A 19,845-nucleotide genomic window follows, 5' to 3' on the forward strand; every position below is an offset into this window, starting at 1 on the left:
GAAATTTTGCCTAAAATTACAAAAAATTCAACTGGAAATCTATTTTGGCCCTTATATGGCATTTTTCATGACAATAAAATGAAGAAATTAAAGCTAGCCATTGAAAATGATTCATTTCATATCAGATGCAATATTAATTTTGCTAAGCCACTTTATCTGAAGGACTATGACTTTCATCCCTAAAAAATTTTCTTCTTCTCCAGTTTCATAAGCCTAGTACCACTCTTTCTGTCATTTCAGCTTTTCTATCTCACTCTCCTAGGTTTGCAGAGAAGGCAACTTAAGAAGGCTGGCCACGTTGTTTAAATGTACACTTCCTTAAAAGACATGCAGTCTTGGAACAGAACGTGAATTTTAGAACATTGCATGGAGAGTTCTATTTATGTTGCAGCTCAATTAATTAACATTTAACTTAGCATTCCATCATGACATCTTACCTTCCCTTGAATAGTGTTCTGGGTTTATTTTGTTTCTCTGGATTTATACCTCTGTTTATTTAGCACAGGGTATATTTAGGAGGTCTATTTACTTAGGTTTTCCAGAACTGTTAGTATGTTATCTTATTTTAGCTGGATTTGCCTTCTGTCTGCCAATAGAGTAGCAATGTTTGATCAAATCATTTATCAGGTTTTTTTCTTGGTGGGCTGTGGAGGTATTGAAAAGCCTGAACCAGTAGATAGAAGATCTGGATTAGAGTTCTGGCTCTGTCATTAACTAACTGTTTGACTTTGAATAAGACCTTTCACTTTTCTTGATTTCCTTATTAGAGGATTGGACTACCTTGAAGTCAATTCTAACATTCTAGATTCTACTATTTTTACCTGCTCTCTTCAGATACTATATATTTTAAGGTTCTTTCCAAGAGTAACTTTACACAAACATTCTTACTTTTTGTGTTCTTAAAAGACTTTTATGAAGAATTCATGCAAGGTAAATGCTCACATGGTGGACAAATTGATACAAGGCCATTCTCAAGGTGTCCGAAGAACTTTGGAATCAATTGTGTGATGTGGAAGATATTGGCAAAGGACTTCCCCAGCATGGCATACCCACATCAAAGGTGTTGCTGTGCTCTATGAGCAAGGCAAAATTGCAGTAGCTCTAAGGAAATTTCAGAAGAAATATGAGACATACAACTTTAGAGATATCTCTACTGTAAATGTTCATGTGAACTATTTGTGCCTGACCTGTTGTAGAGTCTTCTGAGCTTATGTTGGTCTAATTAGCTACAATTGGACACTTTACCCAATATAGTGAAATCACTTTGGTCCTCTCTGAGCATGAAGGACAATCACCAAGACATGTTGTTAAACAAGCATATTCTTTTCCTTCCTTTGTTCTTTCATCTTACTCCCCCCCTCCCTTTATATAAGAAGATTTGATCTTTGAACATGAGGGACCTAGTGCAGGTTTCCTTTCTGGAAAAGGCTTGTTCCTAATCCCAACAACTTATAAATTCTATTATCTATAAGAAATCATCAACCTTTCACTCTCACTGATCTCTCCACATGTAGGAGAGATACTCCTAAAATTAATGAGAATCTTGAAGCTGTTATAACCCAATTTCAGGTCATATCTAGAGGTTATAATCCTAACTGGAGAGAGGTAATTGATTTAATGAAACCCCTAACTACTTTTATGACAAGTTGTGTAAGAGTGTTAAGCGATACACTGAGATAGAGCTGAGAAACATGAAAATTATTAATTTGGCCTTTGTTAACTAATCCATGCCAGAAATACGAAAATATTTTCATAAGAGTTGTCCTGGTTGGCATGAAAAGGGCATTGGTGAGATAAAAGCATTGCTCAATATGTTTATGGAAGGAGAAATAAAGAGGAGAAACTTAAGCCAAAACCTCAAACAATGTTGGCCCCTGCCCAAGCAGCTCCGGCTCCCTTCCAAGCTTGGGCCCCTGCCCAAGCAGTTCCAGCTCTCACACAAGCTGTATAAAGGAATTGGGGGCTGCATGAATGCTTTTGTTGTCACAAAAAAGGGCCATCTTACCAGATAATGTAGAAAGAAGTGGGACTTAAGGAACAGAAATAGAGAAGATCTTGGAAGAACTTAGGCAGGATCTTTGGCAGGAAAGTATATAGGGGAACAGGGACCATAGATTCTGGTAAGGATCTTATCATTTTTCTAAATTCTTATGTCCTTGCTCTAGTTATCCAAGAAGTCTCTACCTCTCCCCATACTGGTAAACCCCATGTTCTCCTAAAAGTTGGTAATATAATTTATAATTTCTTATTAGGCACTGGAGATTCTAATTTGGTTTTGATAAGCAAACCAGATTCTATTGATACTTCTATAGAATCTCTAAATACTGTTGGAATCTTGAGGAAGTCTCAAAGTGTCCTCAAAATTATCTCCCTCTATAATTATTGTTGGATTTCTCTCAGCAGACTATTCTCTTCTTATGCCCTAGTCTTTTGTTAACCTGTTGGGCAATGATCTCCTTTGTAAACTTAAAGTCACTATTTCCTGCTACCCTGATGGATCTCTGTCCTTGAAACCCCCTGAAAACTCCCTTTTTATTTCTTGAGGATAGTCTGGGGATTCCATTTGACATCCCTGATTCTATATAGGTGATGTTATCTCCTTTACCATCAAGTTTAAGGAAGGTACCCCATCATCCGGTTCTCAAATGTTCTTTGTCCAAGAAGGCCATCAAAGTTATTATAACCCTTATTGACTCTCTGAGGGATCCATTAGATCTTTAGAACATTCCTATCTTCCTTGTTAAGAAAACCAAACCAGGCCCTGATAATAAACCTTTTTATTACTTTGCATAAAACTTACATGCTATTAATATCTTAAACTATACCCAGACACTCAACAATTCCCAATCTCATGACCATGGATCTTCTCAATTCCCTGTGAAGCTACCTATTTAACTATGATAGATCTTTACTCAGCTTTTTTTGTTTGGGGGGATATTTTTAGCATTCTCATTCACCCAGATACTCAGTACTTTTTTGCTTTTACCTGGAAGTATATATAATGGATGTGGACTCATCTGTATTAGGGAATGTAGAAAGTCTCTTTTCTCTCAAATATTGCTACAGCATTTAGCTTCCATTATTTTCAAGGATTTATCTTTGGTTCAGTATGTTGATGATCTCCTACAAGGAGCACCCAGTATTGAGAGTTCTATCAAAACAACAACCAACAGCTTCTTCTGTTGAGTTCAAAAGATTTCTAAATCAAAAGTGCAGTATTGTCTCCTCCAGGGGAAGTACCTCAGTTTCACTCTATCTGCTGGTATTCATTTCCCCAAAGCTTATAAAAGAACTCAAAAAAGAATTTAAAAATCAAATGAGACACAATGAGGAAAAACAAGAAGATTATGAAAAAGAAGTCAACGAACTAGAAAAGGAGATACAGAGTCTTAAAGACAAAAATAACTTTGAAAATTAGAAGTGGGCAAGGGAAAGTCAGTGAAGCTACAGGAGATTAAAAAATAACAAAAAATAAAAAACAAAGAATGAAAAAGTATAACAGAATGTGAAACATAAGAAAAATAACAGATCTGGAGAATAAATGAAGAGAAAAATATAATAATAATTGGACTACCTGAAAGTTGTAACCAAAAAAAGGAGCTTTACACAATAATGCAAAAAATATTCCAAGAAAATTGTTCTGGAGTGATAGAACATGTAGGGAAAGTGGAAATAGAAAAAATCCATTGATCACTACCTCAAAGAGTTCCTAAAAACACATAGGAATATTATTGTCAAATTTCAAAACCCCCAAATCAAAGACAAAATCTTGCAAGAAACAAGAAAAAAATTTAAATATACTAGAACTACAATTAGAATTGTAGAGGACTTATGAGCAGCCACAATAAAAGACCACAGGTCCTGGAATCATATGTACCAGCAATCAAAAGAAGTAGGCCTGCAGTCAAAAAATTAGCCATAATATTGAATGAAAAAAATGATATTCAACAAACTTGCATATTTTCAGGACTTTCAACCAAATCCAAACTCAGGAGAAAATTTAACATATAAGAGCTAATACCAAAGATCAATTTCAAGGAATCTAACATGGACAAATTGTTTTTTTACAGCAAATATATATTATATGTTTAATAATGACATCAGCAATTGGATAGCTCAAAAGACCGATTGGGGCAGACTTAAGGTAAAAATAGCAATTATGTATACAAAAATATAATATCCAAGAAAATTGTCTGTAACACTGGATGAAGAAAAGGACATTCAAAGAACTTGTAGATTTTCAGGAGTTTGTATCAACTAAACCTGAATCAATAGAAAATTTAACACATAAGAGCCAAGATCAAAGATCAGTTTCAAGGAACTTAACATGGGCAAATTGTTTATGTTTTTTACATGGAAATGTATACCATATGTTTAAAGTTGATGTCAACAATTGGGTAGCTCAAAAGAAATATTGATGCAGTGTTAAGGTGAAAATAGTAATAGTAAATGAGTACAAAAGAAAAACAGACAGAGCATTAGAGAAGGGAAGGAGGGCTCTTCTGAAAACCAAATCACATCAAGAATATGTTAAATAAGCAAAAAAAAAAATTACACATATACTATTCAAGGGCATAGTACCTTTCAAATTCTACAAAGAAATAAGGGGCGGAGGAATGGGTGAAGGGGGAATAAGAGACAGGGAAAAAAGACAAGGGAGGGATCCATGGGTGTGGAGAGGTTAAGTAATAGCAAGGCAAGTTAAGAAGCAGAATTAATACAAAAAGTTAGCAGCAATAGGAAAGATATGTATATCTATATCTGGATATATGTATATACAAATATATTCTTAACAATAGTCTATTTGAGGGAGGTGGGAGAGGGAATGAATATGAAAGAATAAAGTAAAAAAATTAGGTTGAACAAAAGAACAATCTAAGAGGGAAAACAGAAGGATACTCATGAATATAATTTCTTCTACTATTATATATCCTTTCTTGAACAGGTAATTTATCATTATATATTTTGAGTCCTCCCTGATGTTCTTCTGGGCAGATGACAATATTCTATTTTGTCTTGTCTCAATAAAATTAAATTTTAAAAAAGTAACACTGAAACTACTGAAAAACTAGTTTCCCTTAAAAGCCTCACACATGTGTTTCATCTTGTTTCCTCTGATGGTGCTGACCCTCTCTACTTTACAATACCATGAGATTGCAAAATGGAAACTATCTCTGAACTAAGCAGGTCTCTGGAGTTTAGGTGACTGTGAAAAAGAAACCACTCCTCTGGAGTTTCTAAAACCAGGTATATCTGTCTGCACACAAAGAATTGTTAATATGATAAGACGGGTGTGAACTACCCCTGGCATTACCCTTATTATTGCGTGTATTTGTGCCTCTTATCCTACCTGTCAGGCATTTAATCAACATGTATTTTGTGCCATCACTGTCACTTTTGGCAGCTGTGAAACAGACCAAGAGGAGAATTACATCTTTCTCCTTTTGAAATGATTTTTGATTATTCTCCTATAAAGCAAAACTTTTCTTAATTGGAGGATTTTCTTCTATAGAGGAATTGTAAAACAGACTGTAGGAGAATTCCACATATAGGAGTTTCAGTACAGAAATTTTTTCTTACATGATTTTCATCCTAAGAGAACTCCAACAGAGTGGAATTCAACATGCCTGGGAAGATCCATTCATTCTAAATATTGCTGGTCATCACAACTGCAATCAAGCACTGAGAAAAAGACTCTAGGATACCCTATGTTCACAAGAGAGAAAATATATAAAAATCTTTTTATTTTGCTTAATTTTTAAAGCAATTCACTTATCTTTAGAGAAATTTTGGCAAATTTAAAATACTGGATACTTTGGAAATGGATACTTTTTGATTTATGCCTATGTATCCTAATTATTATAATTTGCAAATCTAGCTTGCCTGGTTGTTGATTTTATTACTAGTTGCTCTTTCTAAATCCCATTCCTAGTAGAAGGATTGGAAAAGACTTAATACTATCAGTAAACTATGTGATATAGAGCATGTTTTATATCTACTCAGAGCAATTGGGCCCCTAATTGATAAAACGTGCTCTCTATTAAAATTAAATGTTATCTGTTGAATTTCTCCCACAACCAAATTACTTGACTCTGCATATCCTAAAATACCACCTTTGAGAAAGAGGCTTCTCAATCCCTTACTTTAGCCACTTTTTATGCCCTGGAAGAAAAATAGAAGATAACAAGTCAAGACCAATATCATTGGTCCAACTTTCTAACAAACAATTTATTTTCACATTTAATGGACTTCTTGAAATCGAGGATTGCATTGCTTATAGTTGCCACTCCCTTTTCAAGTTTTCATTGCTGTATTACCAAGATGCAAGCTTCTAATGATAGTGTAGATTTGGGAAATTTGAAGATGTGCAGACTGACTTTTACTTTTTCTGAAATTACCAAAGAAGACCTTTAATTTGTACTAAAACCTGCCTCTTTAATGGGACAAGAAACCTCAATGTATTTCTTCGACTAACCTTACTAATAATGGCTCTAAATGAAACAAGTATGATGTAATCTTCAGTACAAATTTATACTTTAAGAATAATTGAGCTTTTGAAGTAATTAAATATTCTCCTTCAGAAATTTCTTAAGGCTCCTGGACAATTTTGTGATGACAGTTTACTCTTTCCCCAAAAATTGGTTTGGGACTTGTGGAATCATAAATTTGGCCCCATCAGAATCAGTCTTTAATTATACCATAGGGCTAGTGGGGGGAAAAAAAAACTACCAGAAACTTGGGAGCTTGGTGAAATAAACATTAAAAAAAAAAAAAAAAAAAAAAAAAGATGACATGGTTATAATCCAGAACTCTGTAAAACAACGTGAAAAGGGGGATGAAATGTCTTTGGTCTCCAATTCCAATTGGAGATAATGGAGTCTTGATTTGGCTACTAAGAATCTCTCACTTGAGATAAAAAAAAAAAAAAAAAACAACACACCAATCACAAGTGAGTCCATCTTCCCCTTCCAAATTAAAGTAGATTCTTTAACACAAATGGTCTTGCAAAATAGTATGGTCTTAGACTTATTATGGCTTCCCAAGAAGAAGCCTGTTTTATGATCAATCAATCTTATTAATCCTATATTAATTGATGAGGGAAAGTTGTGATAAGGCTTCAAGAAAACCAATAGATTACAGCAAAAACACAATTGCTTAAACCAAGTAACTTCTAGTGGAATCTTTCCTCCTGGTTCCTTTGATTGACAGAAAATGACATATTAGCAACCATAGGTAAATGAGCTTTCTTCATTTTGTGTATCATTATTATTCTTAGACTTTGATTTAGTTGTTATACAAAGCTATGTGAAAGGATTCTCCCTAGTAGTCTTTTCTTGTTTCATGATAATGAAAATATATAAGAAACCTTATAAACTTGCTTTTTTAGATAGTGATCCATGATGGAGAATAGTGAACTCTAACCACCCCTACCTCCCCAACACCAAGGATCAAAGTGAAGGAGAAAACTGTGAGAATAAAACTGACTACATTTTATGAATAACCTCCATTTTGAGAATTCCACTTTGTTTTCTTATAAATCATTTAATTTTGAGTAATTTCATCTGCTTGTACACCCCCTTCCCAACTTTGAAAGTGACAAATTTAATCTCCACCAAGAATCCTCTTTATTTTTTTAAATGTACAAAATGTGTGCAAAATCTGTATTCAGGGTCTTTGTGCCTGCTCAGGAGCCTTAGACCCTATTTGTTCTGCAACTGCATGCTTGCAAATAAATCATATAATATCAATTTTGCTTCCTCAGTTATTATAAATTCACTCATGACAATCTAAATCTTGGCTTTGCTTCTTACTAGCTAGATGACTTGTGGGCAAGTTACATAATTAGTTTCAGTTTTCTCACTTGTAAAATAGTAATAATACTGGCACTACTTACCTCACAAGGTTGTTGTGAAGTGTTAGGTGTTCTAGAAACCTTAAAATGCTATAGAAATTAGTGGTCACTTCCTTTCTCTGAACTTCACTTTCTTTAGCTATAAAAAGAAAACAGTTATATTTATGCTACCTATCTACATTATAGGGTTGTAAGGAAGTCCTTTGCAAAATATAAAATACCATATAAATGTTAGTATCTATTGTTAGTAATAATTTAAATAATATTAATGAATAATATATGACTTTGTTTCTCTCTCCGGCTTTGGCACTGACCTCAGCTGACCTGCTTCAATGTTCGGCAGTAGATGCCTCTTAGCCTGGAACCAGCTTTTCTTTCCTTGACTCTTTGTCTTTGATGTTGTTGTGAAAAGATCACTGGATCTGTAGTAAGAAGGCCTTAGTTTGAATTCCAGTATTGCCACTTATTACCAGTGTAAGCTTGGGCAAGTCACTTTTTCTTGTTGGGGCTTGTATTTTCTCTTCTGCAAACAAAGGTGTTGAACTAAATGACCTCTTTAAGACCCATGAAACTGTGGTAGTTAATGCTTGGTTTAACCCTTTAACTCTCTAATTATATTTATGGTCATTTTTCAATCTATAGTTTAAAGTCAGATCTCAACACTAATTTCTTTCTAATATTCTATTGCCTGATACAGAACTCTGTTTAGACAAGATCAACTTGAGAGAAAATATTAACTACATATTAAAAATTTTTTTTAAAAGATTATGTAAATTATATCTAAGTATTTATCTTTTATACATGATTACTAATTTATTAATTTTTCCAGTATCCTTCATTCTTACTGGCCTTAATCTTCATGAAAATGCAAGTGGCTTTGGAACAAACAAATTTACAACTGCTAATAAGGGGCTTAGTGATCCACAGCATTTTTTATGCTGCATTTATTTGTTAATCACTCAGCAAAACTGGGGTAATGTTTTCTTTTCTTTTCTTTTTTTTTAGAAAACTGGAAAGAAAATAGTATGAGAGTAAGAAAACTAAAATTCTAGTCCCAGCTTTGCCACTTACTTGCATTACAGAAATTCATGAATGATGAGAAACTTCCAAATGTAAATCAAACTTTGCTTTTTATTCAATATAGCAATCTAAGTACTATGCAAACTCAAAATTCATCATTTGATTAACACTCAATCTAGTCAAATTGCTTCACTTTTTAAGACTAAATCTGTAAAATGAAAATTGGACAACACAATGTCTAAGATTTCTTTCTGCCCTCAACTTCTATTTGTTATGTTCTAAGGTCTTTCTTTTCCAACTCAGACTTCTGTTCCACTCCTATCACACATTTTATGCTCTCAGCTACCTTTGAAATCTACCATTCTAGGATTAGAGAGGTGATACAATCTTATTATGCATAGTTTCAAGTTGACTACAGACACAGCACTCAGTGCTTACAGGATGATCAGATATTAAGAACACCAAGACAAAAGAGTACCAAAAATACTGACCAGAATGGTGAGAGGTGTGGAAACAATATAATTCTAATCCAATATAAAATTGTAGCTATAATTCACTTAAAGGAGAGCTATGGGTACCATTTGTCATGGTGCCCATACCATGACAAATGTCTTCAACTACTTGAAGGGGACTATCATGTATTAAGATATATGCTATTTGGTCTCAGAAGGCAGACACACGAGACAACACATTTCTGTTCAAAGTTAGGAACTTTCCAGCAATTAAGAATTACACAGCAAAGAAAGGGATGTGCAGTTTTGTGAAGCAAGGAACACCCCTTTGTGGAACATTTTTAGGCAGAAGTTAGTAATTTGCAAGAGGGATATTGTAGAGAAAATTCCTGCATGGGACTGGAAGTAGAAATGTGATCTCTTAAGTCCTGGACCTATCCAATCAATAGGACAATATAACATAAATAATCCTAGTACAAGTCAGAATGTGACGTGTCATAAACTCATGAAATCATAGAATTTCATTATTGGCAGGGAACTCAGTGGTCACTTAGTCCAATTGATAATTAGATCTGTAAATCTAGTAGTATATTTCAACTAAATCTTGTATTTTCTTTTAATTTAATTTAACACCATATTTAAAATAAATGGTCATGAAGAAATTGAAACTATTTCTAGCCATATGAAAATATGCTCCAAATCACTATTAATCAGAGAAATGCAAATTAAGACAACTCTGAGATACCACTACACACGTCAGATTGGCTAAAATGACAGGGAAAGATAATGTGGAATGTTGGAGGGGATGTGGGAAAACAGGGACACTGACACATTATTGGTGGAATTGTGAATACATCCAGCCATTCTGGAGAGCAATTTGGAACTATGCTCAAAAAATTATCAAACTGTGCATACCCTTTGATCCAACAATTCTGGATATTTCCACTGGACTTATACCCCAAAGAGATACTAAAGAAGGGAAAGGGACCTGTATGTGCCAAAATGTTTGTAGCAGCCCCGTTTGTAGTGGCCAGAAGCTGGAAAATGAATGGATGCCCATCAACTGGAGAATTGCTGGGTAAATTGTGGTATATGAATGTTATGGAATATTATTGTTCTGTAAGAAATGACCAGCAGGATGAATACAGAGAGGACTGGCAAGACTTACATGAACTGATGCTAAGTGAAATGAGCAGAACCAGGAGATCATTATATACCTCAACAATGATACTGTTTGAGGATGTATTCTGATGGAAGTGGATCTCTTCGATAAAGAGAGCTAATTCAGTTTCAATTGATCAAGGATGGACAGAAGCAGCTACACCCAAAGAAAGAACATTGGGAAATGAATATAAACTGCTTGCATTTTTGTTTTTCTTCCCGGGTTATTTCTACCTTCTGAATCCAATTCTCCCTGTGCAACAAGAAAACTGTTCGGTGCTGCACACGTATATTGTATCCAGGATATACTGTAACCTATTCAACATGTAAAGGACTCTTGCCATTTGGGGGAAGGGGTGGAGGGAGGGAGGGGAAAAATCAGAACAGAAGTGAGTGCAAGGGATAATGTTGTAAAAAATTACCCTGGCATGAGTTCTATCAATAAAAAGTTATTAAAACAAAACAAAACAAAATAAAAAAATAAAATAAGTGGTCACCTATCTCTGCTTGAAGATCTTTGGGGAAGGGAGACCAATTACCTCTGGAGGCAGACCACTGCAATTCTTAATAGCACTAATTATTAAAAAATTTTTCCATTACATCAAACCACAATTTACCTTTCTTCAATTTCTACCTGTTGTTCTAGTTCTGCTGTTAAGGACCAAATAGAACAAATCAAATTTCTCTTATATACATAAGGCTTTCTAGTACTTTAAGATCGCTATCATGTCCCCCTGAGCCTTTTCTTCTTCAGGCTAAATGTCCCCTCTACCAGCATCTGTGAGAGGTTAGAGGAAGGAGACAGCACATGCTAAGGATGGGAGCTGAGACTTTAAAAACTTTTATTCTCTTAGTGCAGAAATCTCTCCTATAGAATCCTTGAGAGTTAATTAAATTGCTTTTGCTCAGAAAGAGCCAGTGATAGAGAACCTCTTACTTTTTGAATTTGTTCATTTCATTGGACTTTTTGAAGTTAAGAAAGTTCTTTCTTGTGGTGACAAAAATATACAATAGTAATAGCAAAGTTGACATAGAATATTTTTACAAAATATTTTCATATCCACTTAATCCTCACAGCAACTTTGGAGGAGGTAATGCAAGTTTTATCATCTACGATTTATAGATGAGGAAACAATCTCAGCAAGGTTAAATGTCTTGCTCAAGATCATATATTTTATAAAAGTAAAAGCCCATGCTTTTTGCCTACAAATTGAATGATCTTTCCACTCTTCTCAAATACATCTGTAAGAACCAGGGGAAAAAAAAAAAGAAAAGGAAGAAAGGAAGAAAGGAAGAAAGGAAGAAAGGAAGAAAGGAAGAAAGGAAGAAAGGAAGAAAGGAAGAAAGAAAGAAAGAAAGAAAGAAAAAAGAAAGAAAGAAAGGGAGGAAGAGAGGGAGGGAGGAAGGAAGGAAGGGAGGGAGGGAGGGAGGAAGGGAAAGACGGAGGGAGGGAGGAAGGGAAAGACGGAGGGAGGGAGCGAGGGAGGCAGGAAGGAAGGAAGGAAAGAAAGGAGGGAGGGAGGGAGGCAGGAAAGGAGGGAGGGAAGGAGGGAGGAAGGAAGGGAGGAAGGAAGGAAAAGAGGGAGGGAAGGAGGGAGGGAGGAAGGAAGGAAGGAAGGAAGGAAGGAAGAAACAAAGGAAGGAAAGATAATAAGAAAGACAGAAAGACAAGAAAAATTAAAGTTCACAATCTTTTCCATTAGCAGTTAAGGTGGCCTTCTATTTTCTCAAAGAAATGTCATCTTCTCTGAGAAGAAATAGGAAAGCCTTGTGGACCTATACAGTGTGTAGATTATCAGCAAGCTTATATAACTATGATACTGAAAAACATTTAGGCTTTTAACATCTGTAGATTAGATAATTGACATGCATTGTTGCCTGGTTCACCATGCAGAATGATTAGCGCTTGTGAAATGGTCTGCCATGTGGTAGTGTGTCTTGTACAACAAACAAAGAAATATTGCCAATTTTGACAGTTGTTGCACAGTGAATTTATAAAAATATTTGGCTTATTAACATAGCTTCTAGTAACGGTTTTCCTTTATTGATATATATTTTCCCCTCCCTTCTACCAGGAATTCTCAAGCACTTATTATATACACAGCGTTGTGGTGGGCAACTTGAAAATTGCAAAATAGATCCCAAATGTGATCTACCATCTTTAGTACTTTATAATTTAGTTGGAAAGACAAGACATAATGAAACGAATTAACAATATCATTGTATTGGTAACCTAAAAGCCCTTGCGTCTGAGTTTCAGCCCTACTAGTCACTTGCTACATGACTGTGGGAAATTACTTTTTATTTTCTGAGCCTCAGTTTCCCTATGCCAATACCACTTGAACTATACATCTCACAAGGGTGTCATGAGAATCAAATAGATAGTGGAAATTAAATGCTAAATAACTAAAGTATCTATTAGTAGAAATGACAAATGAGATAATTGACATAATATCCTTTAACACAATATGTGATTGTCAGATATTATTGTTGTCAGAAATACAATGGTTTTTCAAAGTGGGAATTACCTCCAGGAATTCCAGTCATTTTAAGTAATGTAATCTGTAAAACACAAAGCAAGGAGAACACTATATTATGTACCTGAGGTTAAGCCTCAGCTCTGCCACTAAACTAGTCCCACGTCTTTGGACAATTTATTAAGCTCCTTAAGGACAAGGCCTATTTCATTTTTGCCTTTGAATCTCCAACTGTTGCAACAATGTCATGCACACAGTAGGATCTTAATAAAATTAACTGCTATGATCTTCATTTTCTTCATCTGTAACATGAGGGGATTGGAACAGCTGATTTCTAAGGTTCCTTCCAGCTTTGACACACTATGATACCATATTTGAAGGCATTAAAGTAGAATTGAATATTTGGAGATTTGTTTTAGGATCAAGTTTGCCAGCAATATGCAATGCACCTATTTTTTCCTTTGTTTTAGTGATTTTATATTGCATTAGAATGTACCAGTAAACAGTATCATTGTTGAGGTATATAATGATCTCCTGGTTCTGCTCATTTCACTTAGCATCAGTTCATGTAAGTCTCGCCAGTCCTCTCTGTATTCATCCTGCTGGTCATTCCTTACAGAACAATAATATTCCATAACGTTCATATACCACAATTTACCCAGCCATTCTCCAATTGATGGACATCCTTTCATTTTCCAGCTTCTAGCCACTACAAACAGGGCTGCCACAAACATTTTGGCGCATACAGGTCCCTTTTCCTTTCTTTAGTATCTCTTTGGGGTATAAGCCCAGTAGAAACACTGCTGGATCAAAGGATATGCACATCAACATTCATCCTTGCAAAACCCTATGTTCCATATTTTCCCTCCCTTCTTTGCCCCCTTCCCCTTTCCCTTAGACAGCAAGTAATCTGATATAGGTTAAATGTGTACAATTCTTCTAATTATATTTCCATATTTATCATGCTGCGCAAGAAAAATCAGATCAAAAAGGGGGGAAATGAGAGAAAAAACAAGCAAGCAAACATAAGATTGAAATATTATAATTTTGACTATTGGATCAAATTTGCAATACTTACATGAGGAATATCTTCAAATGTATCATGCACTAAAGAAACAGTTATGTCAGATGATGGAAGCATCATGGCAATCAACAAAAACAAAACCAAAACAAAACCAACCCACTAAATGGCTTTCCAAAGAACAAGTCACTCCAGACTAACCTCATTCTTTTTTCAGTTGCCTTTCTTGACTGATAGATTAAAGGAATGATGTAGACAAAAGATCTGAACTGTAAGAGACATCAGGGGTTATATAATTTAACCCCTAGAATGTTCTGTGAACATTTTAGGCTAGAGAGATTAAGTAACTTGTCCAAGATCATGTAGGCAATATGTAGCAGAGTTTGGGTTCAAAATGGAAAGTAAATTAAAATAAATCTAAAATAAAAATATATTTTCCATCATACTACACTGACTAATAAATTAACCCAAATTTATCAATATAATAGACAAAGATTACTGCTCTATCCTTATGGAGATGTCAAGATTTTTTAAGGTCAGGTAGCGTCACTAGTTGAATAGTTAGACACAAAGATTAGTCCCTCATGGTTTGCTGTCAACTTGGGAAGTCTAGAGACTTCTCTGAAATATTTCAGGGATCTATATTTGGCTATGAACAGTTTAACACTGACCTGGATAAAGGCATAAATGGAACAATATATCAAAGTAGATGACATAAAGCTCAAAGGATTAGTCAACACATTGTATGACAGAGTCAGGATTCAAAAAGTTTGTGGCAGGTTTTATAACACTGGACTAAAACTAAAGAGATAAAATTTAATAGGGGTAAACTCATATATAAATCTTATATTTGGATTAGGTTAAAAACAATAGATTTGCCAAATACAAGATGAGAAGGCATGGCTAGACAATAGTTCATGAGAAAATATTTGGGAATTTTGATGGACATGAGTCAACACATGTGATACTTCAAGAGATCTGTGAATTCATTAATTTTGAGTACGCTTTCAATAGTACAGATTGTAATAATCTATTTGTGCTTTCTCATTCTGTTGGATTCTTAGCCATAACCTCTATAAATCCTTCATAGGGCAATCACTCAACTTGATAGAGAACTTCTAGATAGCTTCATGATGCAATTAGTTACCTATGGATCCATCAGTGGTTTCTCTTGACTCATATATAACTCATATTCTTTTCTGGTTACATGTTTCTTTAATAATGTCTTTTAGACCACTTCTATGTAATTTTTTCTTGATAACATATTGCAGTCTTTTCCCACTCTTTATCATAATTGTGAATGTGAATTGTGAATTGTGAATTCTCCCATAAAATGGAAGCGGACAGCAGAGTGGACTAAAAATCTAAATCCTACAATATGTAGTTTATAAGAAAACACTCATGAAGCAAAAAGACACCCACTGAATAAAGGTGAAAGGCTGGAACAAAATCTATTATGCTTCAGATAATGTTAAAAAAAAAAAAAAAAAAGACCAGAGGTAGCAATTTTGATCTCAGAGTAAAAGCTAAAATAGATAAGGAAGGAAACTATAACTTACTAAAAAGTACCATTGACAATGAAGTACATCAATATGAAACATATATTCAGCAATTAGTATAACATCCAAATTCTTAAAGAAGTTAAGTGAGTTTCTATAGAAAGAAATAGACAGCAAAACAATACTAATGGGAGATATCAACTATCCCCTTTCAGAACTCAATTATTTCAACCAAAAAATGAACAAGAAAGAAACTAAGGCATTAAGCATTGTAGTGTTCTGGTTAGCTTTCTGGAGGTCTCGGGACCAGCCTTGCTTTCAGCAGAATAATCACCATGAGAATAGTGAGGCATAAAGTCCAAAGTCTTTATTGCCTCCTTTAGTCTCCCAGTGTGGGTCAACAACCTCAGTCAATCAGCCAGTCAGCAATCTGCATTTCTCAATGTAATGTCCTGCTTTCTAGAGCTCCCAAAAGTTGAGGTGATAAAACTTACCGCTGCTTTCTAGATTCCCCACATCGGGGTGGATTAAAATATAATATCCAGACTAGCTCTCTGGAGGATCTCGGGACCAGCCCAAGTCCTTGGTCTTAGTGGAGAAGTGAAGAAGGCAAAAGAGCCATCAAGTGGCAATCAAGTCATCTCTTCTATGATTGAGTTTGTCCCCAGTTTACATACTCTATTACAATTAAATCAATTCATCATACTGAGTATAAGCCAATCAATATATCACTAGGAAACCATTATTTGTTGTAAGATTAAATCAATCATACTGAACTAGAGAACTATTAATCACCCTGTTAAACTACTTAACCAATAGTCTTATCATTTCCACTGAGATAACACCTTGTTGTAAGAATCCTTGCCTCAAATATGTTTCTCCAGAGTTCTGGCCCATTACAAAACATAATATTAGAAAAGTTTTCTCTAACAGACCTTTGGAGAAAACTGAATGGGAATAGAAAGAAATAACACTTTTTTCTCAGCAGCAATTTGGAACTATGCCCAAAGAGCAACCAAACTAATAATGAAAAAGGGAAAAAGACAAACACGGACAAAAAAATATTTATAGTAGCTCTTTTCATGGTGGCAAAATATTGGAGACTGAGGGAATGCCCATCAATTCTAGAATGACTAAACAAATTGTGGTATATAAATGGAATGGAATACTATTGCGCAATAAGAAATGAAGAATAGGCAGATATCAGAAAAACTTGGAATGATTTGAATGAACTATTACAAAATGAAATGTGCAGAACTAAGAAAATACTGTATACAGTATACAGTATACAGAAAATACTGTGTGATGAACAACTGTGAATGTCTCAGCTCTACCCAAACACACAATGATCCAAGATAAGTACAAAGGACTCACAAAAAAAAAAAATGCTATCCATGTCCAAATAAAGAACCAATGAACTCTGGATAGAGATTGAAGCATATTTTTTTTCACTTATTTTACTCTTTTATGTGTTTTTTCCCCTATCGATCTGTTTCTTCTTTCATAACTGTGACTAATACAGAAATATTTTATATGATAACATGTGTATAACCTATATCAAATTTCCTACCTTTTCAAAAGATGAGAGCAGAAGAAAGGAAAGAGGGGGAAATTTTTGGAACTTAAAATTTTATAAAAATCAATGCTAAAAATTATCTTGACATGCAATTTGGGAAAAAATAATTTTTAAAAAAGGACACAGTCATAAATTCAGAAAGCATTCATAGAAGGGAAACTAATCTGGTAAAGCATTTCAAGACTGTTCCATATGAAAAAAGGTTTGAAGAAACTAGGGATATTTAACCTGGAAAAAAAATAGGGAATATAATAGCTGGTTTCAATTATTTGAAAGACTGCTATGAAGAAGGAGGAGGATTAGCTTTTGGCTTCAGAGGGCAAAACCAGAAACAATTGAGTGGAATTTGCAAAGAAAATTTAAGCTTGATGTAAGGAAAAACTTATCAATAACTAAAGCTAAATAGAAATAGAATGGGTTGCTTCAGAAAATACTGAGTTCCCTCATTTGTATTTAGGCAAAGGCTAAGTGATTGATTTCTCATTGGGTTTTTGGCAGAGGGAATTTTTGTTCAGATATAAGTTGGAGTAAGTCACCTCTGAGATCACTTTCAGTTCAAACTCTGTGTTTCTGTGAAGCCACTCCTAGTTTTTTTTTTTTTTTTTCATTTATAAAATAAGGCATTTAAGCTAGAAGATCACTAAGGTCCCTCTCTTAGCCTTACATTTGATGAGAAAATTTACATAAATTATTGTATATATCCTAAAGCACAATATAAATGCATCATCATCATTATTACTATTAGTAGTGTTGTTATTAAAATATTTTTTCTTGATCTTACATTCTGTGTTCTAGAGTCCCTTTTAGTGTAAACATATTCTCATGTTTGATATTTTAAGGTACTTTCTAAGCCTAATGATCTGAATCTCCGTTTGGTTATCTCAAAGATCAAGAATATTATTTCATTTAAGAGATTTTCCCATTTGAGAAATAGGGATGGAAGATTAACTTTTCATGGAAGATTGACTTTTCAACTAAGGAAATTTAAAGTGATATGATATTCTGCACATAACAGATACTTAATAAATATGTTGAATTCAATTAAATTGTAAATATAATTGATTCACTATTTTGAAGTAAAGTTTCCTCTATCCATTTAATACCCACTATTGAATTGCCCTTCAGAATCAACTACATGAACTTGAGTAAATCACATCTCCTCTGTGAAACTCAGTTTCTCCCTCTATAAAATGACAAGATTGAATAAGATGACCTCCGAAGGCCTTGCCTTCATTGACATTCTATGACTCCATGAATCTAAGAGTGTCACCTGAGATATGGAAGGTATGAGTCTGAGACTGTCTTATGGGGTCCCTCAGAACATCTTGTGACTTAGCACAAATCCCAGCTGTGAAAATGAATATTTGAAGGAAGGGAGAAAGTTCCAAAGCTAGGAATTCTTTAGATAATGTTTCTTAGAAATCAATTATTCTAGTTCCCTGCTACAATGGAAGGCATAATTCTATTACCACCCCACCTCAAATAAGTCTACGTCACTGGTACTATGGAAGGTCAAGTCAAAAGAATTCAATAGAGCACATTATTGAAGCTAGAAAAAAACCTGACAAACTTCTCTCTCTCCTATTTCCCTTAATCCTTTTTCCCCTTCCTTCAATAAAATTTTTCCATTAGAATGGATTTAAACAATATAACTTGTAAGCACCTTCCCTGCAAAACTCCTCGATTAGGATTTCAATTTGGGAAATGAGTTTGATTGCTTCTGAAAATGGTCAAAGACCACATCTTACTGAGACTAATTATTCCTTTAAAATGTGCAGATCCATCCTTATGCTAAAATAAGACCTGCCACCAAAGTTAAATTACATAGTACATCATTGTCCTCCATATACTCAATTCTGCCACTCTGTCAATGTAAAAAATTTACAACAGATATAATCTTTGTGAAAGGGTGGGGAGGAAGGAGAAGAATCAAGTCCTAGAAAATACAAGCTCAATTTTAAATAGAATTTTAATTTTAATGAAAGCTTCAGGGAATACTGTTTATGCTGCTTATCTTTCATACCTGGTGATTAAGTTAATTTATACTTAATGGAAAAGGATATTTCTAATCCCCAGACAGGCTCAACATCTGTCTATGACTATGTTTTTGGAAGCCTAAAGCTGCTTATGATTGATGTAATAAAACTGGGCTGCTGCAAAACTGACACCTGAAGGATATTTGTAAAGGAGAGGATGGGGGTGGGAGGGGGAGGGAAGAAGGATGTTAAGTTTTTGTTTGGTGCTTGTGTTTCAATCAATTCAGAATTCTGAGCATTCCATTTTGCTACCTATTAAAATGCTGCCTGGACTTATCTTCAAAATATTACAGATAAGCATGGATAGATAAAAGAAAACAGTAAGAAGGTACAAAATGCTTTGGTATAATAAGATCATAGAACTTCAGAACTATAAGGGATTTGGGGAGTTTGACTTAGTGGAACCTTTACACTAAGTAGAAATCTTTATAATGCAAGATCAGGAAGAGACCTCAGAAATCAGCTAATCCAATCTCCTACTAAAAACAGGAATAATAACTCATATTTATAGGTAAGAAAACAGGCCCAGAGGTGAAGTGACTTTTCCATAGTTATATAGTCAATTGGTGGCAGAGCTGGGATTTAAGTCTAGGTCTCCTAAATCTATATTCAGTGCTGTTTCCATGCCACTTCCCTTTTTCACTTTGTGTTCTATGAATCACAGACTCTCAAAACTGAGAGAGAGAGGTTGGCAATCATTTATTTTAAGTCCCTCCTTAGGAAAGATGGATAGGATGCCCTTTAAAAATAG

General features: G+C 34.5%; 1 protein-coding gene across 5 annotated transcripts in view; it reads right to left on the reverse strand.

The window, feature by feature from the left end:
* Positions 1–19,845, reverse strand: part of TTLL11 (tubulin tyrosine ligase like 11) — a 274,372-nt gene that overhangs the window by 93,381 nt on the left and 161,146 nt on the right. For 4 of the 5 annotated variants that reach the window (XM_051979566.1, XM_051979571.1, XM_051979569.1 and 1 more), the window contains one exon: positions 8,167–8,274. The exons of the other annotated variant lie outside the window; for it this stretch is intronic. In XM_051979566.1, the coding sequence (XP_051835526.1) occupies positions 8,167–8,274 (108 nt within the window). The remainder of the gene's footprint in view (positions 1–8,166; positions 8,275–19,845) is intronic. 5 annotated transcript variants of the gene reach the window in all.

This window comes from Antechinus flavipes, chromosome 2 (assembly GCF_016432865.1).
Source record: "Antechinus flavipes isolate AdamAnt ecotype Samford, QLD, Australia chromosome 2, AdamAnt_v2, whole genome shotgun sequence".
In the NCBI taxonomy this organism is placed as follows: Eukaryota; Metazoa; Chordata; class Mammalia; order Dasyuromorphia; family Dasyuridae; genus Antechinus; species Antechinus flavipes.